We start from the raw sequence: 26,590 nt of genomic DNA, 5'->3' as shown, positions 1-26,590 counted from the left end.
AAACTCTAGAAAGGAGGGGTGGGGGAAAAGGGGAGGAGCGTTCCTTCTAGAAAAAGGGGGCGGATTCTTATATGTTTCCCCCCCCCCCCGCAAATAGGGGGGAAGAGGAACGAAGCGAAGGCGTGGCCTTCTATGCAAAAGAGTGTGAAGCACAGGTCATGATTGCAAAATGGAGCGCCGGACGTGACAGGGTAGAAAGTGACGTATCCGAAAACTCAGTATAAAGAGGCGTGGCCAGCTAGGTTAGATGTAAAGGCGGGGTTTAGAGATGGACTGAGGCGATAGAGCGGAGTAAGCTGGTAGAACGTTCGCGGCCTGGATCACGTGGTGCGCAGTCCCGCCCAAACTAACTTTTGGGTGTCGGGTGAGAAAAGAAAAAAAAAAACAACGGCGTTTCCCGAAGATTTGTCTGCGCATGCACAGAGTGCGTTTGCTTCACGTTTCCTTCTCCATCTCTGGCGGTTCCGGATCAGAGTTTGTAAAGGAAGGAGAGTCCCGTTCTCTACCGTAAGTACGGCCCCGGCTGTGCGGAAGGGTGTATTCGTTGATTTGGCAGCTGATTTTTGCTATGTCGAAAAACAAAAACAAAAAAGGGGCGGGGGGTTGGGGTGTCAAGCTTCTTTGTGTTTATCTGGACAAGGCGATTTTGTAGGATTCGGTTTTAACAGAGTAACAAAGTTGGAAGGGACCTTGGAGGTCTTCTAGTCCAGGGGTAGGCAACCTCGGCTCTTTTATGACTCATGGACTTCAACTCCCAGAATTCCTGAGCCAGCTATGGCTATGCTGGCTCAGGAATTCTGGGAGTTGAAGTCCATGAGTCATAAAAGAGCCGAGGTTGCCTACCCCTGTTCTAGTCCAACCCCCTGGTCAGGCAGGAAGCCCTATATACCCTTTCTGACCAATGGTCGTCCAATCTCTTCTTAAAAACGTCCAGTGTGCTTTTTCAAGACGCAACTGGACCTTCTTGGGCTGTGGTTTTTTTTTTGGAAGACATTTCACTCCTCATCCAAGAAGCTTCTTCAGCTCTGATTTTGGATGGTGGGGAAGGGAAGGATCATCAGCCTTGGTGGAGCAGTGGGCTAAATGCCTCCTTAAGTAACACAATCCACAGAAAGATAGTTTTCTCCACAATTGTTTTTATTGGGTATTGTTGTAGATTGTGATACCAAAGAAATCAATTTGATGTTGAACTTGATAACAGCAGCACGGTTACTGGTGGGACAATATTGGAAGAAGGATAGTTTGCCTACTATGGAAGAATGGGTACTTAAGGTATCGAATCTTGCAGAAATGTCTTAAGATTTCTGCTTATTTGAAGGATTATTCGCAAGAAAGATATATTTCAGTTTGGAGGAGATGGATAGATTATATTCAGAATAAATATGGGACTAAAAAGTTCCATTTAGCTTATGAGTAGATTTTAGATTTTTATTAACTTTAGTATTAGTATTGATTATATTTTTGTTTAAGTTATTATTATGTTTTTATGTATCAATTTTAAAGGGGAGTTAAAGCACATTATGAATTTGGTTAATTTTATAATGGATAATTTTAGTTAGAATATGATTATTATATTTATGACCCTGTATTCAGCTCTGGGAAGTGGGGGGGAGGGGGGTGGTTTGGGGCGGGTGGGTTTTGGGGATGTTTTGTAAAAACTTTTTTTGTAAAACTCTTTAATTTCAAGATGGCGGACGTGTTGGGCTGAGTTCCGCGAGCTCCAGTTGTTGGCGTCCCTTGGGAGCCCCTCAGGGGTCCTTTTGGGCCCCTGGGTAGGGGATTTGGACTATTAATTCTAGAGGCAAAGAATGAGGTAGCTTGCTGTTGGTTTTCTCCCGTCTATGAGTGGCTGTTTCCATCTGCTCCGTCTGCTGCTTCGCCCGCTGTTTCCATCTGCTTCGTCTGCGCTGCCGCTGTGTTTGCTGTGTTTGGTCTCGGCCTGCCGGTTTCTACAGCCTCGGCGTCTCCGGGTCGCTTCGCCTCGGCGTCTCCGGGCTGCCTCGGGCTGCTCCTGAGGGGTTGTAGCTGGTGGTGACGGCGTTTTCTGCTGTTTCGGGCGACGCTGTTGCTTCTGGCCGGCTCTCGGCGGTTTTCGGCGGCGTTTCTGAGGCTCCAGCTGATCGGCGGCGGCCTCGGAGTTCCAGCTGACCGGCGGTGGCCTCGGAGCTCCAGCTGATCGGCGCCTCCATTTTGGCGCTTCCGTGTTGGCAGCGATGGCGGCGGCGGCGGCGGCGATTTCTCTGTTGGACCTGCCTCGGACCGCTTTCGGCGGCTGCGGCGTCTTCGGGCCGTTTCGACGGCGGAGGGGACGACCGCTGGTCAGCTTGGTGGCAGGGATGTCCCTGGTACCGTTTTTCGGGCTGCTGCCGGCGGCGGAGGTGGCGACGGTGACGGCGTCCTCGGGCTGCCTTGGGCAGTGGAGAGGACGACCGCGGCGATGGCGGCGGTGCTGCTGCTTCGTTTGCCTTGTTCCAGCCTCCGACGGTGATGGCGACGACGGCGTTTTCGGGGCTTGCTGGCCCGTTCCATCGGCAGCGATATGGCAGTGGTCGGTGCTTTTTCATCTGGTCTGCGGTGGCCATAGCAGCTCCGGTGGACTGCCAATTACTAACTTTCCATCTGCCTCTCTATTCCCCTTTGGACTGGGATGGACCTGGGTGCAAGCCGCAGTGGGAGAGCGGCTTGTTTTACATCGGCACTCCCATAGAGGTGGGAGCTCTATGGGTTATGCCCCACCCAGGGTGTACATTCTGGACCATCCCCTGGATCAGACTTTCGACCTGTCGTGGGAGGACGGGTTGGGGTCTGCCCCCGGGAGCATCCAACCGGGTGGCAGTAGGCTGGTTGATGGTCCGAATGTTTCACGCCCTTCCTTTAGAACCTCCTACTGGACTTTTCCATTATGGGACTGCCTTATCTGGACTTGTTGGACTTATGTACAGATATTCCAGCACGGACTTGCTCGCCCTCAGGGGTGCCCCCCTCTCCTGGGTGCGTCCCACCTTTTTTGCCACTCCCAGTCTCAATGAAGGGCCCAATTATTGGGACCCTGAGAGATGGCCGGGTAAGGTCAGGGGCTCTCGATCCAAATTTAATAGGAGGCCCCTGGTTAATTTTTTAGTTAAATTTTTTAGGGGGTTAGGGAGAGGGGTGGGGGGTAATGGTTGTTTGACTATGGGGGGTGGCCATACAACCATGGTGCAGGCCAGGCCTGGGTCCGACTGCGTTCGGGGGGAGCGGGGTGTGGTTACATCTGGGGCTCTGGAGCGGGTCGTGGGATTACCGATTCCCACGACACTGGGGTATGGCAGCAGGCGTATGGACAGAGGGCCGTATCGTTATCGGGAGGGCCGTCCCCGCTGTTTACAAGCGGTGAGGCGCTCCGACCCTCTGTTTCTTCCCCGAGGTGCCGGGAGCGAGGATGTGCAGCCTCCTGAGCTCCGGCTGGTTTACCTGAATGCCAGGTCCGTGGTTAATAAGGCTCCCCTTGTGCGGGATTTGGTGGAGGGTGAGCATGCGGACCTGGCTTGTATCACCGAAACCTGGTTGGGCCCAGAGGGTGGGGTCCCTTTGGTTGATCTTTGCCCACCAGGTTTCCGAGCGTTACACCAGCCTCGGGCTCAAGGTAGGGGCGGGGGAGTGGCGGTAGTTATCATGGAGACCTTATGTCCGCGGGAGACCACCGTCCCTCAGATAGTCGGGTGTGAGTCTCTCTTTTTGAGGTTTGGTTCGGGGGCGCAGTTGGGCTTGCTGCTGGTGTACGTTTCGCCTAGTCACACAGCGGCAGCCCTGCCTGAGCTACTCGATGTCCTCTCCGGTTTGGTGATTGAGTTCCCCAAACTTTTAGTTTTGGGTGACTTCAATCTACCATCCCTGGGAGGGTCATCTGAGTTAGCTCGGGAGTTCATGGCTTCCATGACGGCCATGGACCTGACGCAGGTAATTTCTGAACCAACTCATGAGGGAGGCCACACCCTGGACCTAGTTTTTTTATCTGGACGATGGTTGGATGATCTTGGTGGGGGCTCTCCATTTATTATGCCCCTGTCATGGACCGATCATCACCTCCTGCGGCTGGTCTTCCGTTTTACCACCCCCCGCCGTGGGGATACGGAACCAATCAGATGGTACCGCCCCAGGCGCTTAATGGACCCTGACGGGTTCCAGGCAGCGCTGGGATCCCCACCTGCCTCCGTCGCTCACAACTCGGCGGATGCCTTAGTGGAAGCCTGGGAAAGGGCAGCCACTGAGGCACTGGACCGAGTTGTACCCTTGCGGCCCCTGACCCGGTGCAGATCCCAGCGAGCTCCATGGTTTTCCGCGGAGCTCCGGGAGATGAAGCGTCGGAAACGGGGCCTAGAGAGCTGCTGGAGGTCCAGCCGATCCGAATCCGACCGGTTGCGGTTAAGAACCTATATTAGGTCTTATCTCGCAGCGATGAGGGCGGCGAGGTGTAATTACTTCTCCACCCTCATCGCGTCCGCAGATAATCGCCCGGCCGCCCTGTTTAGGGTGACTCGCTCACTTCTTAATCAGGAGGTGAGGGGGGATCCCTTGCAGGGTCGTGCCGAGGAGTTTGGTCAGCATCTGTCGGATAAAATCGCTCGGATTCGGACCGGTTTGGACTCCAGCTGGGCAGAGTCTGACGATCAGGAGACGGGCGGTCTTGTCAATGTTATCTGGGAGGAGTTTGATTCTGTGACCCCTGATGAAGTGGACAGGATTATGGGGAGGCTGAGCTCCACCACATGTTTATTGGACCCGTGCCCTTCCTGGCTGGTTTATGCAGCTAGGGAGAGGACACGAGGCTGGTTCCAGGCGTTGATATCTGCTTGTTTGAGTGAGGGTAATTTCCCCACCGTCTTGAAGGAGGCGGTGGTGAGACCCCTCCTCAAGAAGCCAGCCTTGGACCCAGCTGTGTTGAACAACTTTCGTCCAGTCTCCAACCTTCGCTTTCTTGCGAAGGTTGTTGAGAGTGTGGTGGCGCATCAGCTCCCTCTGGTCCTGGATGAAGCGGATTATCTGGATCCGTACCAATCGGGTTTCAGGCCCGGGTACAGCACGGAGACGGCATTGGTCGCTCTGGTGAATGATCTCTGGAGGGCCCGGGATAGGGGATGTTCCTCTGTCCTAGTCCTATTAGACCTCTCAGCGGCTTTCGATACCATCGACCATGGTATCCTGCTGCGGCGTCTCAGGGGATTGGGAGTGGGAGGCACGGTTCTTCGGTGGTTCTCCTCCTATCTCCTGGGACGTTCGCAGTCGGTGTTGGCAGGGGGGCAGAGATCGGCCCCTAGGTCTCTCGTTTGTGGAGTTCCTCAGGGGTCGGTTCTCTCGCCTCTCCTGTTCAACATCTACATGAAACCGCTGGGTGAGATCATTCGTGGTTTTGGAGTTGGGTATCATCAATATGCTGATGATACCCAACTTTTTATTTCGACCCCAAACCACCCCAGTGATGCCCTCGCTGTGATGTCCCGTTGCCTGGAGGCGGTTCGAGTCTGGATGGGGAGGAACAGACTTCAACTCAACCCTGACAAGACTGAGTGGCTGTACATTCCGGCATCCCGGGACATTCAAAATGTTCCATCTCTTTTTATGGGGGGTGAGTCTTTACCCCCCGTGGATAGGGCGCGCAACTTGGGAGTCCTCCTAGATTCGCGGCTTACCTTAGAAGATCATATAGTAGCCGTGACTAGGGGGGCTTTCGCTCAGGTTCGCCTGGTGCGTCAGGTGCGGCCCTATCTAGACCGGGAGGCCTTGTGTACGGTCACTCATGCGCTCGTGACCTCTCGTCTTGACTACTGCAATGCTCTCTACATGGGGCTTCCCTTGAAGACCACTCGGAGGCTCCAACTGGTACAGAATGCGGCCGCGAGAGTTGTCTTGGGAGTTTCCCGGTACTCCCATGTTACACCTTTGCTCCGCGAGCTGCATTGGTTACCAGTTGTCTTCCGGGTGAGGTTCAAGGTCTTAGTGATGGTTTTTAAGTCCTTACATGGCATGGGTCCGGAATACCTCGGGGACCACCTGCTGCCGGCGTCAACTCCCCTCCGCCCTGTGCGTTCCCACAGAGAGGGCCTCCTCAGGGTGCCTCCGGTCAGAGAATGCCGGCTGGTGGCCCCCAGGGGGAGGGCCTTCTCTGTGGGCGCCCCGGCTCTGTGGAATCAACTGCCGGTTGAGCTCCGGATGGCACCGGATCTCCGCTCCTTCCGGCGCGGGTTAAAGACCCACCTATTTGAACAAGCTGGCCTGGCCTGATGGGGAGTTAATTTAGGGTTTTAAATATTTGTATATTTTATTGTTTTATTTCGGGCATTAATTTAATTCTATTTTAACTTTTGTATTTTTGTATTTTTATTATATGCCCTGTTCACCGCCCTGAGTCCTTCGGGAGAAGGGCGGTATAAAAATTTAATAAAACTAAACTAAACTAAACTAATAAAAAAAAGTAACACAATCCACCACTCCTCACAGTGCTTAAGCTGCTGGCCGAAAATCAGAGCACTATACAAAAATGGATGGAAGCATGGAGTAGCTATACCTCCCAAGATATTTCTGAGCATATCAATCCTAATAGTATACCTCCAGGATTTAATCTACCCCGACAGATATGGGTGACATACAATAGAATTAGAACGACTCATGGGGTGTGTGCCGATTCTCTGTATAAATGGGGAAAGACACCTTCAGCACAATGTGATTGCGGGGCTCCCCGACAGACTATCCAGCATATAGTGAGGGAATGCACTAATAGAAGATACCCAGGAGATTTTAAGGACTTCCTCTGCGTAACAACGGCAGCTACTGACTGGATCACCAAACTTGACATTAAACTCTGAAATGTTATTTCTGTTTTCCTCTTAGGTTTTATAATTGCTTCTTTTTTAAAAAAAATTGTTTTAACTGTTCTAACTTGTAAATATGAAGTGCTTTTAATTATGTGTGTGACCAGCCATACGCTAAATAAATAAATGCCTGCAATTAGTGCAGGTTCGAGTCCCACCAGGCTCAAGGTTGACTTAGCCTTCCATCCTTCCGAGGTAGGTAAAATGAGGACCCAGATTGTTGGGGGCAATAAGCTGACTTTGTAATAATGCCGCTTGGGGGGGCGCGAAAGCCCTAATAAGCAGGCATATACATAGAATGAAGGCTATTGCTAAGCACATTGATTTGTGTTTCTTAGATTGTAAGCCGCCCCGAGTCTTCGGAGAAGGGCGGGATATAAATGGGATTTTTTTAAAAAAAAAAATCATCCAGTCTGAGCTGAAGAAGCTTCTTGGATGAGAAGTGAAATGGCTTCAGAGAAAAAATAAAGTCCAGTTGCCTCTTGAAAAAGCACTTTGGGGATAACCATGATCCGGATGATTGAGAATCTCCATAGACACTTGCAGTGTTGGAGCATTCAGATACTTCTGGATTTTGGGTTAGGGCTTGATTTACAGTGGGGGTGGGGGTGGGAAATGTCACTTTGATACCTTGAGTTTCTTTCGGTGGAAATAGAAGATTCGTGACCCAGGAATTTGTTGCTTGCTCCACTTTGAACTGAGCAACTTTCCAAAGGGTTCCTATTTTAGACTTTCTAGCTTCTCCCTTTAAACTGGAGCCCTGCTCCAAACTCAGTCCTATTAAAGCAGCTTGTTTTCCGCTCTTAGGTTGCTTACCTTCTCTTTTCTTTATATGGCTTTTGATTTCAGGGACTCGGGAAGATGCATCTACCGTGGTTTATGGGCTTTGCCCTCTTGGGGTTGGCTATCTGTGTGCCCATTGAACGGCCCAAAGAGAAACAAGAAACTCCCCCAGAACCACCAGTAAGTGCTCTGATGATTGTCCATTGTTCTCTGCTTGGCAGAGGCCTTTATACGTACATATATATGTTTTATTGTAAGAGGATTTTATCTAGGTTTAAAACACTAAAAGAGAAAAAAAACATACAAAAGAGTAAAGGAAAAGTAAGAATAACATTATACCTGTCTCTAAAGCATTTCAGCTTTTCTTTGCAGGAGTTGCAAACCTAATAATTGCCAACTCCACCCTTCCAAATGACAAGCATGGTTTTCTTCTTCCCATAAACAGAACTTTTGAATCAATAAATACCCAAATTGCCCATTGATTTTTATCAAGTTTTCAGCAAAGAAGTTCACAAAAGGTCTCTCTCTCTCTTTTTAATACATTATCATCTTTCCTTAAGCAAACAAGTCAATTTAGCCATTTTTGCAAACTGGCAGAGACCTGTATAGAAACCCCACGTAAGACATCATGGCAATTGTACTGACCCTTCCCAAATTGGACAACTCCCTGGCTGCCAGAGAACCAGCTTGGACTGGAAACTGAGGTGGTAAGATTTTGATACTGAAATGGAATCTGCTCCTTTAAGCTCAGCACAATTCCACCTGGAATGGCTTCCCTGGCACCATATCTTAGCAATACTAATTGCGGTCAAAAGTTTCATGTGGGGTTAGGTGAGAGGGTAAGGAGAACGGAAGGAAGTGAAGCAGCATTTGGGACTTGGCATCGGATTGAGCATCTGTAGAAGAAATATGTGGCTAAACTGGTACGGCTAAAGTGAGTTGTTTTGTTCAGTTCATGAACTATTGTATTAACTCTCATTTGGAAGTGGGGGGGGGTTTCCTCAAGGTTTCCTCACTACCTTATGACAACTGGCCTGAGATCATCTTATTCTAGTTACCTGAGCCGCAAATAAAGATTGTATGGATACACTGTTAAAGCTGTTACAGGTAACGTAAGATGACAAATGGCGTTGGACCAAATTTCAGAAGAATCTGGTGCCCACAAGTTTCCAAGAGGGGCCAAAGTGAAACCCCTACATAAGATACCACGGCAATTGTACTGTCCCTTCCCAAATTTGTGCTTTCCATAACTAGTCTTGTGACACATGCACTATCTGGTGCTGGGGTTTAAATGGTAATTATTCATCCCCAAGGCATTAATCACAGGCTTGGAAGGGACCTTGGAGTTTTTCTAGTCCAGGAGTCAGCAACCTGAAACAGTGAAAGAGCCACTCGGAACCGGTTCCCTCACAAAAGGAAAAACTGGGAGCCGCAAAAAATGTGTGCGCATGCGCGTACATGCGTGCATGTGCAGAACAGGGTTTGACTGAAGAGTGGAGCCAAGGCGAGATATGCACCTACCCTGCATATTTGAATTGATTGGTTAAACTTTTTTAGTCCCACTTTTCTTTTTTTGGACTGCACATGGCCGAGGACTAGGAGACGGCTGAAAGAGCCGCATGCGGCTCCGGAGCCGCAGGTTGCAGACCTGTGTTCTAGTCCAACCCCCGCCCAAGGCATTGGGCCCTAACTATATAATGAACTATCCTTGGACACCAGAAGTTATCGTTCCCTCTCAAATTATTTCATGGATGATATTACGTACAGTGATAAGTCTCTTCAGGGTTTTTTTTTTCAGTAAACATTTTGGCAAAAAAGAAAAAAACCCAGAACATTTGGCTCTAATCTTCTACTTCATCCTTTCCCAACTTGAGGTTCTTAAACGGGGACTTCATTTCCCAGAATTCCCCAACTAGCATACCTAAGATGAGCTCAAGCTGGGGAAGACTGCTATTCTCAAACTAAGTTTAAGTGGACATCATAATATAAATGCATTCTGTTTGCTTTTAGCCACGCTTGTTATTTTTTTCCCTTCCTCCTCGGTTATTTTCACTTTTAGACTGTAAAATCCTCTAAGCATAACCTTTGCGTCCTTGTATTTAATAATCTATTTTTCATTTTATTAGTATGATGTTGTCCTTTCTGAAATTCACTTGTGAATGTCGTTGCTAATATAGCCTGAATAGCACTACCTATAAGCAGAAGAGAAGTTTCAATACGCCTCATTTGCAGAAGTACAACATTTATTTATTTTTTTATTTTTATTTTAATTCCATTTATATCCCGCCCTTCTCCGAAGACTCAGGGCAGCTTACAATTTAAAGCACAAATCAATGTGCTCAGCAATAGCCTTCATTCTATGTATATGCCTGCTTATTAGGGCTTTTACCCCCCCCCCAAGTGGATCTGGCTCCTGACTCCTGACTTTTGTTTTTCTGCAGGACACAGGCTTATATTATCACCGCTACCTCCAAGAAGTCATCAATGTGCTGGAAACCGATGGGCATTTCCGGGAAAAACTTCAAGCAGCCAATGCAGAGGACATCAAGGTGAACTGGGACATACAAAGAGCAGGGTGGCTATGTCCTAACAAGGGCTGAGTCCTCTCTTACTACCATTGTGGGAAGTTTTAAGGTGCTGGTACTTACCTTTAAAGCCCTACATGGCCTAGGCCCGGGATATTTGCAGGACCGTCTGCTGCTGGGAACGACTTCCCATCGCCCAGTGCGCTCACACAGAGAGGGCCTCCTCAGGGTGCCGTCGGCTAGACAATGTCGGCTGGCGACCCCCAGGGGGAGGGCCTTCTCTGTGGGAGCGCCAGCTCTATGGAACCAGCTCCCCCTTGAGCTTCGGATGGCCCCGGATCTCCGGTCCTTTCGCCACGACCTTAAAACATTCCTTTTTCATCAGGCTGACCTGGACTGACGACAGGGATTTTAAAATGTTTTTTAATTTTTAATTTATTAATTTTAATCTTTTGGGGCTGTTAATTTAATTCTTTTTAACTTTTGTATCGTTGTATTTTATTGTTGTTAGCCGTCCTGAGTCCTTCGGGAGATAGGACGGCATATAAGTCCCAAAAATAAATAAATAAATAAATAAATAAGTTCAATTTTGTAAACTTGAACCTGTATTTTGGAGTCAGTAATGGATACAAACCACCTTTACTATAGTGCTTTTCACTTGCAGAAGGGAAAATTATCCTATTTTTCTGTGTCTTAAAGTGAAATATAGGGCAATTATGTGTGTGTGTGTGTGTGTGTGTGTAGTCCTCAACTTACAATCATTTATATAGTAACCATTTGAAGTTACAATGGTGCTGAAAAAAATGACTTACAGCTGGATGCAGAATGCCCATGGTCATGTGATCAAAATTCAGGCAGTGGCATGTATTTACACCAGGGGTCTTCAAACTTGGCCCTTTTATGACTTGTGGACTTCAACTCCCAGAATTGCTCAGCCAGCTGTGCCTGGCTGAGGAATTCTGGGAGTTGAAGTCCACGAGTCATAAAAGGGCCAAGTTTGAAGAGCCCTGGCTTAGGAGATAGGCAGGCGTAAGGGGCGACGAAATGAAGTTCAAACGCTACGAGTCATAAAAGGGCCAAGTGTGAAGACCCCTGAGTTAGACCATTAAAGTGTCCTAGGACGATTGCCATTTGCAGCCATCCAAGCAGCTTCCAAGTAAGTCAGTAGGATTTGCTTAATTACTACATGATTCACTTAATGACTGAAGTGATTTGCTTAACAATTGTGGCAAAAAATCATCAGAGCAACTCACTTAACCACCTTCCTTAAAAATGAACATTCTGGTCCCAATAACAGAATCAACGTGATGTAGTGACCAGTTAGGATGAGAAAACCTACCTGGATTCAAATCCCAGTGTTCATCCAAATTACTTTGAGTCAAGCACACTCTAGCCTGTGAGTTATAAATTGAAATTGTAGGTATAAATTATAAATAATGTACCTTTCAAGTTTGTTGTGAGATAAAAGAAGCGACTACATATACAATGAATTCCTTAACACAAGGCTAGGATAAAAATAAAATATCTGCTTCCTTGTTGCTCCTTTCAGAGTGGAAAACTTAGCAAAGAGCTGGACTTTGTTGGTCACAGCGTCCGCACTAAGTTAGATGAACTGAAGAGACAGGAGGTGTCCCGGCTCCGGATGCTCCTGAAAGCCAAAATGGATGCCACGATGGAACAAGGTGAGCTGAGATAGGAGAGTGTTGATGGTGGGATTCCTGCAAATGCTGAGGACAGAGAATGTGTGAAGCCCCAATCCTGGGTTTTATTGCCTTGGTGGAGCAGTGGGCTAATGCCTCCTTAAGTAACACCAGCTGCCTGCAATTAGTGCAGGTTCGCATCCCACCAGGCTCAAGGTTGACTCAGCCTTCCATCCTTCCGAGGTAGGTAAAATGAGGACCCAGATTGTTGGGGGCAATAAGCTGACTTTGTAATAATGCTGCTTGGGGGGGGGGACGAAAGCCCTAATAAGCAGGCATATACATAGAATGAAGGCTATTGCTAAGCACATTTGATTTGTGCTTAGATTGTAAGCCGCCCTGAGTCTTCGGAGAAGGGCGGGATATAAATGGGATTAAAATAAAAAAAATAAAATTGTTATACTATAATTAGTTGAATAGATGGAGAATAGCTGTTTAGTACCTGGTCATTCCTGCTATGGAATCATTATGCAAACAGACAAATCTTGTGGCAGCCATTATGGTATTGTATCATCAATGCGCTGATGATGTTACCTAGTCTGGTATTGAAACATCTGCAAGAAAACCACGAAGTTCAGAATACCAAGGACCTCGCAGATAAATTAATCCCTGGATTAACAGTTCTTAACTGCCTCTTTAATATCCTGAGGCACAAAGGAAAGTCTATTGGCAGTAATATTAGAGAAAACTGATTTGAAGACAAACCAATTGCTTTTCATTTAGCCAAATAATCATAAGTTAAATGTTTTAATTGGGCTTAATTAATTTAATGTATTTTAATTCTATATTATTTTTATATTGTATTTTATGCTGCCCTGTAAACCGCCCTGAGTCCTTCGGGAATAGGGCGGTATAGAAATTTAAAATAAATAAATAAATAAATAAATAAATAAATATTTGGCTAAATGATGAAAAACGGTTGGTTTGTCTTCAAATCAGTTTGATATTCTTCCCCTTGTGCCTCAGGATATTAAAGAGGAATGGAGTGGACTTAATTCTCAAAAGTCCCATCTTCAAAATCTAGTAATGAAAGATGTGTTTTCAAATATGAAAAAAAATATCTATCGACCTGTTTTCTTGAATGTACTAAGCCTACCCCAGCTCTGCAAAAGCAAAAAACATCGTGATACATCACGTGACATGATTGACTTTGACACTCGTGTGAATCAAGCATTCAGTGTACAATAAACAACGGTTAAGCAAATGTTGGTGTAGCACAGTATATGAGCCCCAGTATTGTCTGGTTTTTATTATAAGCTTCAAATCTGAAGCTGTAGTCTTCATCTCCGTTTTTCATCTCCTCCCATCAGATGTGCAGGTTGATCACCTGGCTTTATTGAAGCAGTTTGAACATCTGGACTCTCAAAACCAGCACACGTTTGAAGCCCGAGATTTGGAGCTGCTCATTAAAGCTGTATGTTGAATTTATTTTTTATTTCTTTCAGATAATTAAGTCTTTAAATCTGCTTTGCATGCTCTGGCTCCTCCTTTACCTCGGTATATTGTGGATTCAAGTACAGAGCATATTCTCTGTTCCTTCTTTTCCTTTCCCTTGTCCAGACTTGGCAGAGCAGAGAGGAGGGTGGTGAGAAATGCTTAGAAGGCTTTGGTGTTCGATTCAAAGCGGTTATAGATTAATCTCTTTTATTTTTTAGCTTAATTTGATGCTCAGCTATTGAGGGTCTTGGAGTGCCTGGTTAGGTCAGTGCTAAAAGGGAAGCCCCAGCTTCTAATCAGTGGAACAACCTGCCTCCAGTAGTTGTGAATGCTCCAACACTGGAAATCTTTAAAAAGAGATTGGACGACCATTTGTTCATGCCTGAGCAGGGGGTTGGACTAGAAGACCTCCAAGGTCCCCTCCAACTCTGTTATGCTGAGAATGTTCTAATCTGGACCTGATAGGCCTGCATTAAGGCAATGTTGGGGTCATTGGCAGAAATTAGAGGCAAGTGAAAGTGATGCAACGGTTCAGGATTATTTGGAAACCAGTGGGATGGCGGGGGCGGGGGGGGGATTATAAAAGGAAGGTGATTTCCTCCCGTGCCAGTAATGTTGGTTCTTGCTTTTCTGTCTTTCCCTCTTAGGCTACCAAGGACCTGGAGAATTATGATGCAGCTCACCACGAGGAGTTCAAACGCTACGAGATGATGAAAGAGCACGAGCGTCGGGAATACTTGAAATCTCTGGATGAGGAGAAGCGTCGTGAGGAAGAAGCACATTTTGAAGAGCTCAAGAAGAAGCACAAGGAGCACGCCAAAGTCAACGTCCCTGTAGGGCTTCCACGGTTTTGGATGCTTATTTTGGCTTGAGTTGTCCCAAATATGCTTTTCCAAAAAGCATCTGGACCTTCAAAAAGCATCAAGTCCAGTTGCCTTTTGGAAAAGTACCTTTGGGACAACCATGACCTGGATGATTCAGAATCTGCATAGACATTTGACTTGAGTCCCTCATTCTGTCCTTGCAGGGCAGCCGTGATCAGCTCAAAGAGGTCTGGCAGGAGACGGATGGTTTGGACCCCAATGAATTTAACCCCAAGACGTTCTTCAAGCTTCATGGTAGGGACGTCTGTCTGTGTAGTTCTAAGACAACTTGTCAGGGAATTGTGCAGCTGGTGTCCAAATGAAGTCATAGATTCTGACACGTACTTGTGGTTTTATATAAATAAATATATTTTAGATCTATATATACACCAGACAAAGGGACGCGGTGGCTCAGTGGGTTAGGACGCTGAGCTTGTCGATCAGATGGTTGGCGGTTTGGTGGGTCGAATCCTGAGTGCCGCGTAGCAGAGTGAGCGCCTGTTACTCGTCCCAGCTTCTGCCCACCTAGCAGTTCGAAAGCACGTAAAAATGCAAGTAGAAAAATAGGGACCACTACGGTGGGAAGGTAACAGCGTTCCGTGCGCCTTTGGCGTCTAGTCATGCCGGCCACATGACCACGGAGTCATCCTCGGACAAGCGCTGGCTCTTCGGCTTTGAAACGGAGATGAGCACCAGCCCCTAGAGTTGGAAACGACTAGCGCGCATGTGCGGGGGAACCTTTACCTTTATATACCAGACAAGATAATCAGGCAAACAGGAGCATCATCGGGTAACTTACAGAGCACATGGTGCATACAAAAGAAAAAGGCAGGAAATAAGGGGGGGAACCCTTTTCACTCAGGGCAACCGATCACAGCTTAGATTGCCTCACACAATAGCCAGCTCTCTTCAGTCAATCAGCTATAACTGTGTTTTGACTCATTACACAACCCCCACTGTTCCAGCTGTAAATTTAAATATCTTGATACAACTGCTGGCCACTAGCATGAGGGAAGCCTGATACAAGTGAAATGAAAGTAACTGACTAGAAATAAATTAACTACCCCTTATCTTATGTCCCAGTTCTTCTTTGTGGCTTCTTTGAACCATAAACAGCCACTGACTATAATTTCAGTATTGATTACGAGAGGAGTAGCCACAGTGTGGATTTCTGATGCAATAGGGAGCTTCTTCCCCGCCCCCTCCAAACCCCTGCATTAATGAATATTTTTTTCCTGGCAGGTGGAATCTAAGTAGAAAGAACTAGCAGTCTAAGCATATACTTTACAGGTAGTCCTCGACTTAACAACCTTTTGTTTAGTGACCGTTCAAACTTCATAATGGCACTGAAAAAAAAGTGACTTATGAACAATTTTCACACAATCATTGCAGCATCCCTATGTCCACGTGACCAGAATTTGGATGCTTGGCAACTGGCTCATATTTCTGACGATTGAAGTGTCCTGGGGTCATGTTATCACCTTTTGGGGAAGCCAGATTCACTTTACAGCCATGTTACTAACTTAACAACTGCAGTGATTCACTTAACAACGGTGGCAAGAAAGGCTGTAAAATGGGGCAAAACGAAACTTGTCTCACTTAGCAACAGAAATTTTAGGCTTCATTGTGGTTGTACGTTGAGGATTATCTATACGTGGTTCCTGAACTGAGATGTCAGAATTCTTAGCAATTCTGGCTTATACAGGTAGTGCATGACTTAGATCCATTTTTGAACAACAACCATTTGAAGTTACAGTGGTGTTGAAAATAGTACTTATGTTCCAGTCTTCCTACTTAACAGTGTTGCAGTGTCTCAGTGGTCACGCGATCAGAATTTGTCTGCTTGGCAACCGGCATGTATTTACAACGGTTGCAGCATCCTGGGACCACGTGATCACCATCTCTGACCTTCCCAGGAAATTTCCAACAAACAAAACCAATGGGGGAAACCAGTTTTGCTTAGCGACTGTGTAAAACTGCTTAACAGCTGCCATTTAGGTCCCAGTTGTGGTCGTAAGTCGAGGACTACCTGTTTCTGAGTGTAGCTCAGGGGTCCCCCATCTTTCTGGGTTGGCAGCTCAGTGGGAAAGGGAGGGGCAGGCACTTTTATGCGCATACACACAGGCACACTAACGTGGCTGTGCAAGCATGTGCGCGAACGGGGCCGCAAGCATGCACACTCCACAAATGGGGCCGCTAGCATTGGCGCGAGGCTAGCACCAGTGCGAGGTTCGCAGCTCGGCTAGCGCCGGTACAAGGCTCATGGCTCGTGGCTTGGCTAGCACCGGCGCGAGGGGAGGGAAGTGTGTGCACACGTGCACTGGCCAGCCACTCACGCAGCCCAGTAGTGGGCCGTGGCCCATAGGTTGGAGACCTCTGGTGTAGCTGGTAGCATACTTTGTTCTAACTTATTGGCCCATCTCAAACAAAGTTCAGCCCCACTTGCAACATCTTTCAAAGAGGCATGTGGGTTTGAGCGTAAGAAAAGATCAGTGGTTCACATCTGATGTGCTTCACTTAACATTCTTCCCTTTTTTTTCCCTCCCAGACACCAATGGCGATGGGGTGCTGGACGAGCAGGAATTGGAGGCACTTTTCACTAAGGAGGCAAGTTCTTTACGTACTCTTCCTGATAACAGTCCTGTAATTTAGACAACTTGCGTGCTTTAGCCGTGATCCTAAAAAACAAAAAAAAACAACAAAACAAAACTCCAGAGCAGTCTTGCAAGCTGGACTTACCAGCTCAGAGATAGAACACATATTTTGCGTACAAAAAGTGACAACATCAATCCCTGGATTTTTTTTCCCCTTGGGGATGGGGACAAACTAGGCCAGGGCTAGGCAACCTCGGCTTTTTTATGACTCGTGGACTTCAACTCCCAGAATTCCTGCGCCAGCTTGGCTGGCTCAGGAATTCTGGGAGTTGAAGTCCATGAGTCATAAAAGAGCCAAGGTTGCCTAGCCCTGAACTAGGCAAACACCAGCTTAAGGAATCTTTTTTTTTTTTTTTTGCAGTTGGACAAGGTGTACGATCCCCGAAATGAGGAGGACGATATGTTAGAAATGGAGGAAGAACGGCTGCGCATGCGAGAACACGTCATGAAGAATGTAAGTGTACGAGCTAAGTGCGTGAATATAAAAGCAAAAAAAAAATGCGAATCAACCCATAGATAGAACAGGAGATTTCTTCCTCTCCCGAAATCTCTTTGCCTCCTGATCCCCTCTGCCTGGTGAAAGAGAACAAGAGACTTGTCTGTCTTTCTTTTCTTTGTCTCACTTGTGAGAGCTTGCAAAGAGCAAAAGAAGGCGTCTTTTTTCTGCGCTGGCTGTCTTTCAAAGCTTTGCAGAAAGAGAAAAGTGATCCTGCATTACTAGCACGACTAGTGGAGACCAGTTTATTGGGAATTTGTTTCTTTAAAAGCCCCTTGGTCTTCAAAGGAATCACAGGTTATACTTTAACATTAAGATAGGAGAACTAGTCCCCCCCCCCTACCCCCAGTCTAGTCCAGTTCACTTTTTCCTCAGGAAGAATAATTATTTCACTTCTGTTATTTATTAACTGCAACTGCCGGGTTCTACCTTGAAACAAAGTCTGGCTAATCTTTAATGATGATGGTTATTGGAAACAAGTGGATTTTTAACTAATTGGGGTGGGGGGTGGGGGGGGTGGGATGTCTCTTGTCAATTCCAGTTTTTATTTTCCAGATCGATAACTATTACAGTAGTACCAATCAAAATGACCCAGAAGGTAGTTCCCCCAAAAATGTGCGTCAAAGAAAGATCTTAAAGCAGCCCCAGTTTCATTCACATTCTGCTTCAGAAAAACTGGGTTCACACATCCTACTAACGTGATAGATCAATATGTCTGGTTTTGTACAGTGAGCTAAGAAATAAATCATGGTTTCCAAACCGGAGTCTCTCTGACTCCCACAGTGGAAGTGAAAGCTCGTTATATCTTGGCGTGATATGTTCTTAGCTACCTCGTACCTACTGTACATGTTAAGCTACTGTGGAAATAGGATAATAGGTTGGGCTTTGCTCAATCCAGGACGATTCTTTATTATACCTTCATTCTTGGATTTGTTTGTTTATAATGTGTGTAACGTAACTCTGTGTTTGCCTTTGGCTACTGTTCTTTGTGTAAAAAGTAAATGTACATTCTAAATACTGCCACAGCCCTTGGTTTGGGTTAGTGAAGCACCCTTGCTTGATCTGGGCTTTGAGAAAGTGAAGGTCCCCTGCAGATGAATTACAACCCAAAGCAAGTAGAGAAATGGGATGAGTCCTTAATTATTTTGTGAGACTTCTCAAAATCTATTAGTCTTGGCAGGGAAAGTACAAAAAGAAGGAAGCAATTTCATTTTCTTTCCTCCGCTTCTTCTCCTCCTGCAGGTGGATCTTAATAAGGATCGGCTGGTGACCCTAGAAGAGTTTGTTAAATCCACTCAGAGGAAGGAATTTAATGAAGCTGATGGATGGGAGGTGTGTGAAATGACACTGTCTTATCTGAGTGGGATTCCAAATGTTGGTCTGAAGGTTTGAGAAAACATTTTTCTAGTACAGGGGTAGGCAACCTCGGCTCTTTTATGACTCATGGACTTCAACTCCTAGAATTCCTGAGCCAGCTTGGCTGGCTCAGGAATTCTGGGAGTTGAAGTCCATGAGTCATAAAAGAGCCGAGGTTGCCTAGCCCTGTTCTAGTAGCAAGTGGATGGTTAGATATTTTTTTTCCCCAGCTACTACACACTTACTAATCTTTTGGACCTTCAACTCCCATATTCCCTGATCAGTATAGCCTTAGAGAAGTGAGTGAGTTGAATTCCAGCACACTGGAAGAACTCTAGGTGGGGTAGGTTATGATAGACCTGGGACATGCCTGGCTGAGGAATTCTGGGAGTTGAAGCCCACAAGTTATAAAAAGGCCAAGTTTGAAGACCCCTGTGATAGACCATTTTAACTTTCTCCCTCCGCAGCCAGAGATTGTCCTCTGAAAACTTGTTAGAGAAGCTAATCTCCAGTCCCTTTCTGTGACTTAAATTCTCTAGTCTGGAAGGAAAATTCTGGGAGTTGAAGTCTATCCATCTTAAAGCTGCTAAAGTTGGGAAACATTTTTCTAGGCTCTTCAAACATTCCTACATCCAAAAATTTAAAAGGGATCAGGCACACTAATTCAGGAGGCAGCTTTTGGTTGGCGGCTAGTCTTAATAGTTCTGGTTGTAGCAATAGCGGCCAGAGGCCTCTGAATATTGATTAAGGAGATGGACAGGAGCATGCTGTCTTGGCTAGATCCTGCTTTGTGTTTAGACTACCCTTCGAGGTAGTGCCCTAACATTATTGTAAGATTACAGTAACAGAATTTTACGATTCTGAAAGTAGTACTCCTCCCTTGCCTTCATTTTCCAGAGAACTAAGGAGGGCCCTTCTGACATCCCTTCTTCATCCAGCCCTTCAGTGAGCTGAGATAATCTCTTTTATCTGACCATTTTCTAGGCTGCAGTTCCTCCTCCTCCTCCATCCCAAGGCCATTTGCACATCCCATCACGTTTTAAACTTCCCTGTGTTGATTAGCCATTTGGCTTCAACAGGAACAGGATGCTGGACTATATAGGTCAGGGGTGTTAAACTGCCAGCCCGTGGGCCGGGTGCGTCCCATAAAAACCGCGCCCACCCCATTGCCGGCAATGGGGGAAAAAGTCGCGATACGTCGTGACACGTCATGTGTCGTTGCGAGTTTGACACCCCTGATGTAAATAATCCAGGAAGGCTCTCCTTACAATCTTATGGCAGAGAAATCACTTGTTTCATCAGTCCTGATAACCCCAGTGAAATATTTCCAGGAGAACGAACATCTAAAGGTGAATGGGGTTGAGAGCAGATTCATTCTAGATATGTTTGATTGTACTCCTGAGCTGAAAAGTGGCTCAGCGATTTGCGGTGTTTCGCAAATGCATGTCTGGTGTTTCAGACATGCATCAGTCCCAACCATCATGGCTAAGGGGAAAAAAGTTACAGCAGGGCTTTTCAAACAGTGGTACGGGTACCACCTGTGGTACATTGGCACCTGGCAGGTGGTACGCGACCATCCTAGAAAAGTGGTAGCCGGGGAGGGGAATGAGCTGAATCGGTGGCAGCACGGCACAAGCCTGAGCGAGAGACGGCTGGAGCCGCAGGGCTGTCAGGGCTCAGCGGAAGTGCCAGGATCAGTGCCAGGCTCCAGCTGGAGCTCGGTGCTGATCCTGGCGCTTCTGCTGAGCCCAGAAGAAGTGCCAATCAGCTGGAATGTTGCAGCATCTCCAGGGTCTTGTGATATATATTGAGATGCTTAGCAACTGATTCATATTTATGACGGGCACAGTGTCCCAGGGTCATGTGAAGTGACCAAAACCTGCTGCAACCACCCAGCAGATGGGGGGGGAATAAAAACCAAACACCCCACCACCCCCACCCCCGCTGCCAATCCTCAACAGAAATGCTCACAATGATGAAAACCTTGGACAGGAGGAAGAGCGCCGCCAAGTGGGCAGGCAGGTGTCTTACTCGGCTGTGGCTTGGGGGGCACTTTTTTCAGTGCTATTGTAACTTCGAACAGTCACTAAGCGAACTGTTGTAAGTCAAGGACTACCTGTACCTCATCACTTTTTTTCCTTTTTTTTTTTTTGGTCATTAAGTTTTTGACACCTTGCTAGGCGACTGGTGGTACTCGGATGTTGCCATATCCTAAAAACGGTACAATGGGTGAAATGGTTGAAAAGCCCTGAGTTAGAGATTTGAATTATTCCAAAATTAATGCAGCAAAACAGGTTGCTGTCCAACATATCCAGGTAGCATCCCGGGGGGGGGGGAAATACTTTTTAAGAACTGCATTGAGGTTCATAGGTATCCTGTCACTGGTTTCTCCCTGCCCAGAAATATTTATACACTATGTTATGTGATACCAGGTGGCTCACAGATTTGGTATTCTTGTACTTCTTAGGGCAATGGTCTCTTTTTTTCTGCCCCTATCTAGACAGTAGAAGAAACACAGATCTACTCAGAGGCGGAACTCCAGCGATTTGAGGCGGAGCTCAAGGCTCAAGAGGCAGAGTTAAACCGGCGAACAGAACAGCTTCACCAGGAACATCAAGAGCTCCAGCAACGGCAGGTGGAACTTGATGCTCAGAAGAAGGAGTATCAACAGGTAGGGAACATTTTAATTAGAGGGATACACATTGTAGTACAGAAATCGGAACACTATGCTTTCTTTCGATAAGGGGAAACAGAGGCCCCATGTCATGCTGACAGAGCCTTGGTGGAGCAGTGGGCTAATGCCTCCTTAAGTATCACCAGCTGCCTGCAATTAGTGCAGGTTCGCATCCCACCAGGCTCAAGGTTGACTCAGCCTTCCATCCTTCCGAGGTAGGTAAAATGAGGACCCAGATTGTTGGGGGCAATTAAGCTGACTTTGTAATAATGCCGCTTGGGGTGTGTGTGAAAGCCCTAATAAGCAGGCATATACATAGAATGAAGGCTACTACTAAGCTTGTAAGCCGCCCTGAGTCTTCGGAGAAGGGCGGGATATAAATGGAATTAAAATTAAAAAATTAAAAATTATATGGCAGTATGGGATCCTGTGATTTCCAGATATTTTTGAACTATACAACAATATGTGCAGTTCAGCTGCCAGAATTCTGGAAGTTGAAGTCCACACATCTTAAAAGTTGCCAAGGTTGAGAAACGCTGCTCTATATAGTATGCTTAGTAGTAGGGAATGATGGGAGCTGTAGTTCAGTAACATACGGAGGACCATAGATTTCCTTAGGATCTTTTTTATAGGGAGCTATTTCTTGGTTGAATCCTTTCTTTGAAGGATTAAAACAAATACCTGAACCAAAACTTTCAAATTGTAAAAAGTTTCTGAAGTAAAGATAAAGGTTCCCCTGCACATGCATGCTAGTCGTTTCCAACTCTAGGGGCCAGTGCTCATCTCCGTTTCAAAGCCGAAGAGCCAGCGCTTGTCTGAGGACGTCTCCGTGGTCATGTGGCCAGCATGACTAGACACCAAAGGCTCCCGGAACGCTGTTACCTTCCCACCGTAGTGGTCCCTATTTTTCTACTTGCATTTTTACGTGCTTTCGAACTGCTAGGTGGGCAGAAGCTGGGACGAGTAACAGGCGCTCACTCTGTTATGCGGCACTCGGGATTCGACCCGCCAAACTGCCAGTCTCCATCTGCAAGCCTAAGAAAAATAAAATCTGTACGGCATTGTTTCCACATTCCCATCCTTTCCAGGTTGTGCTTCAGATGGAACAGAGGAAATCTCAACAACTGGATCAAGCGCCCAAGGTTGGCCCTGGGGGAGAATTGAAGTTCCAGGCACAGCCACCTCATGCGGCCCCAGCAGGTAAGACCCAGAAAGCCATGATTTTGGGGAAGAGGGCAATTTAGGTCCATTTGAGAGAGGGAAAAGATTGGAAGACCAGGATTCCAAGTTGCTTTAAAAGAGTTAGGAGAACATGGCTTTCTAAAGCCGTTTCATCGTAAGGTAAAGACAGAATTCTTTGCCTTACAACTTTGGAGTTGCTTGGTTGCTAGTACTCCTGCTAATTGTACTTATGTATGTGTAACTGAGCTCAGTATAGCCATAGAATAAAACAATTGATGCAGTAATGGGTCCATGATGCTCTCTGACTTTGGTTATTTTCTTGCAGATGTTTCATTGCCAAAATAGGTTACATCCTCAGTACTGATAATGAATGGGATTTGCTCATATTTCATACACTCAAGGCTTGCCCTATCGGTGTTAAGTGGGAGTAGTCTTTATAGTTCCCTGATTGGGCTGTTGTTTACTGCTAGCCTGTTTGGCGGTGCTTCAAGACCACATAATACTTAAGTAGTCCTTAAGTTACAACCACAGTGCAGCCCAATATTTATGTTGCCAAATGAAATATTAGTTAAGTGAGTTTGCCCCATTTTACGACTTTTCTTGCTTGTCCAAAGGTTGCAGAAATGTCATCACGTGATCCCAGGACCCTGCGACCATCATAAATACGAACCAGTTGCCAAGTATCTGAATTTTGATCATGTGAAGGGTGGGGATGCTGCAACGGTTGTGTGAAAAATGGTCATAAGTCACTTTTTTCAATGTCGCTGTAACTTTGAATGGTCACTAAATGAACTGTTGTAAGTCGAGAACTGTCTGTACAAATAATCCTCTATTTTCTCAGTTAGCCCAAAGTTTCATCTTCCTACGTGTTTTCGAACTGCTAGGTGGGCAGAAGCTGGGACGAGTAACAGGCGCTCACTCTGTTACGCGGCACTCGGGATTCGACCCGCCAAACTGCCGACCTTCTGATCGTCAAGCTCAGCGTCCTAACCCACTGAGCCACCGTGCCAGACATTACTGTAAAAGCATCCTTACTCTTCTCTTCTGAGGGAAGTTAGGTGTAAACTGTTCTAGCCTCAACTAAGCAGGTCCTTTGGCACTAAGAAGATCTGGAAGCATAAGTCTTGCACAGGACTTCACACTAGCTATGCAGCAGCCAAGGACTTCCCCCCCCCACTCCTTTTCCAAGAGAAGAGGTAAACAAAAGCGACTGTTTGAGATTACGACACTGAAAGAAGTGACTTCTGACCAAACAAGTGATTTACTTTCAAATGCTTGACAACTGACTCACATTTATGACGGTTGGTATCCCGGGGTCACATGATCCCCCTTTGCAAACTTCCGACAAGCAAAGTCAGTGGGGAAGCCAGATTCACTTAACAACTATGTTACCAATTTTAACAACTGCAGTGATTCACTTAACGGATATGGCGAGAAAATTTGTAAGGTTTTCAATAAAGGCTGGCCTCTGTTTTTTTACTCGTCCAAAAATCCTGAAAGTTTGTGTGGGTCGAGATAAAGAGGTTAGCTAATTCCCGGTGACTTTGGGATGGCTGGTTGCACATCATCCCACGAGGTGGCAGTGCAGGCTGCAGTAAACCAAATTCATAAACTCATAGAAATGAGAGGGACCCAAATGGGAAATCTCTGACGCTACAATTGTTGCTGGACTACAGCTTTCTGCATCATTGGCAATTGCTGTTGGGGCTGCTGAGTGTTGTAGTAGTCAACATCTGTAAGCCCATCTGTTTCCTGATCCTTGCTCAGTTCAAGCAACAAACACCAGGCCATCTTCATAAGTCTAACCCAGAGGTAGGCAACCTTGGCTCTTTTATGACTCGTGGACTTCAACTCCCAGAATTCCTGAGCCAGCATGGCTCAGCTTGGAAACCTCTCCCTTTCCCCTCAGCGTGGCTGGCTCAGGAATTCTGGGAGTTGAAGTCCACGAGTCCTAAAAGAGCCAAGGTTTCCTACCCCTGGTCTAACCTCTGTGAAGAAAAAAAACTTCTAGAGAAGGTGTCCCTCAGGTGTTGGTTTCACTCCCAAATCTGTGGGTAAGTAGGTATTTTGGTAGGGACGCGGTGGCTCAGTGGGTTAGGACGCTGAGCTTGTCGATCAGAAGGTCGGCAGTTTGGTGGGTCGAATCCCGAGTGCCGTGTAGCAGAGTGAGCGCCTGCTGCTACTCCCAGCTTCTGCCAACCTAGCAGTTCGAAAACACGTAAAAAATGCAAGTAGAAAAATAGGGACCACTACGGTGGGAAGGTAACAGCGTTCCGGGAGCCTTTGGCATCTAGTCATGCCGGCCACATGACCACGGAGACATCCTCAGACAAGCGCTGGCTCTTCGGCTTTGAAACGGAGATGAGCACCGGCCCCTAGAGTTGGAAACGACTAGCACGCATGTGAGGGGGAACCTTTACCTTTACCTTAGGTATTTTGAAGAACAAGGTTCTTAAGGTGAATCGCACCAGTGGACGTAACACTTCTCTCTTTTCTCCAGATCATGCTTCTCCTCCTGAGTCCCATCAAGGAGCCCCTGGAGCACCAGAGCAGGATGCTCCGAAAGACCAAGCAGAGCCTCTTCAAAACCAAGCACACCCAGAAGTAGCTGTCCAATAGAACATGGCTATGGCGTGCACAGAGGGCTCCGCATATTCTTCTTTTCTCGTTGTCAGGGTATCTGAATCAAACTTCACCCCAGGATTGTGGAGGAGAGACCATGCAAGGCATTGTTTACAGAAGGAGAAAGCTTAATGGTTGTCCTCTGCACCCAACCCTCCACTTTTTCCAAGCAAGCAAACTTTTTTTTTTTAAATACGAAACAGATGGCTGTGACTCTCCTGGGGATACCTTGGCAGAGGGAAGTAATTAAGGGAGGGGGGAGAGTAAGGATGGCTTTTGTGTTCAGAAGGGTTGGGGCAGGCCAAAGAGAAGGAAGCAAGGGTTAGGCATCGTGACGTTCTCGGGTAATTTTAATCCCACAGTTTCAGAAATGCTCATGGGTAAATAGAAGGGAAGATAATGGTACTGAGTATGGTGCCTCTTAACTAGAGCATTGTGCTTTGCCCTCTTTCCTCCGTGTCCACAGTCGGTTCCCAGAAATACAGCGTTGCATCCGTTTGCAAAATACATGTTGGAGAGTTGCTGGATTTCGTTCTAAAACAATTTGGTTCCGTTTTATTTAATAAATTGAATCCCTTGGAGTCTTTTTTTTTTTTTGCATTCCCCCCCCCCTCCCGGTACACCATCTTCCCTTTGCATGCGACATGGTTTCAGTATCTGTACACTCGGCAGGTTTTTGTGTTTTTTGCAGTTGTGCCAGAAGCACGGATGAAAGGATTAGCTGGTGACATCACCATTGCCCTGGGGACACCCAGTTTGGGGGGGTGTCTCCTTTCATGCCCCCAGCAGGAGCTGGAGTGAAGAATAAGAGCTCAACCCCACGGCAGCTGCCCGGTCGCGAACACGGGCTTGCTAAACCACCTGCCCAGCGTTCCAACCGCCCGAGTCACTGTGCTCCTGACTTGGCAGTATGTCTTACCAAATATGTACAATTTGGGGTGAATGGTCATTGACATTTCTTCTATTTTTGCCATAACTTCTTTTAGTCTGGAAGACCAAAATAATTTCTAAAAGCCCATTTTTTTTCCTATCTTGGCCTCCGTAATACTTGGCCCATCTTATGCAGGTGGTCCTTGACTTAACAATTACAGTTGGGACCGGAATGGTGGAGCTGTAAAGTGAGTTGCACCTTTTTGTTGTGGTCGTAAAAGAATCACCACGGTCATTAAGCAGAGCTGGCTTCCCCCATTGACTTTTTTCATTGGAGACCTCAGGGAAGGTCATAAATGGTCATCACAGAGCCCTGGGACGCTGCAACTATGGTAAATACATGCCGATTGGCAAGTACCCAAATTTTGATGATGTCACCCGAGGGACACTGCAGTGATTGTAAGTGTGAGGACTGGTTGAAAGTCTCTTATTTGGGTGAATGCTGGGAATTGAAGTCCGCCCATCTTCAAGTTGCCAAGGTTGAGATACCCTGCTCTAGCCCACATTCCCTAGGTCCTAG

General features: G+C 46.6%; 1 protein-coding gene across 1 annotated transcript; it reads left to right on the top strand.

The window, feature by feature from the left end:
* Positions 1 to 293: 293 nt before the first annotated feature.
* On the top strand, positions 294 to 25,721 carry LOC308676695 (nucleobindin-1-like). Its single transcript, XM_081342689.1, has 13 exons — positions 294 to 507; positions 7,698 to 7,811; positions 10,073 to 10,180; positions 11,706 to 11,838; positions 13,167 to 13,270; positions 13,941 to 14,126; positions 14,321 to 14,411; positions 16,705 to 16,763; positions 17,172 to 17,264; positions 18,549 to 18,638; positions 21,163 to 21,333; positions 22,425 to 22,536; positions 25,019 to 25,721. The coding sequence occupies exons 2-13, from the start codon at positions 7,710 to 7,712 to the stop codon at positions 25,135 to 25,137; spliced, it is 1,368 nt and encodes a 455-aa protein (XP_081198815.1). The 5' UTR covers positions 294 to 507; positions 7,698 to 7,709; the 3' UTR covers positions 25,138 to 25,721.
* Positions 25,722 to 26,590: the final 869 nt, after the last annotated feature.

This window comes from Vipera berus (genome assembly GCF_964194415.1).
Source record: "Vipera berus genome assembly, chromosome: W".
Lineage (NCBI taxonomy): Eukaryota > Metazoa > Chordata > Lepidosauria > Squamata > Viperidae > Vipera > Vipera berus.
This window is presented reverse-complemented; position numbering and strand designations above follow the sequence as displayed.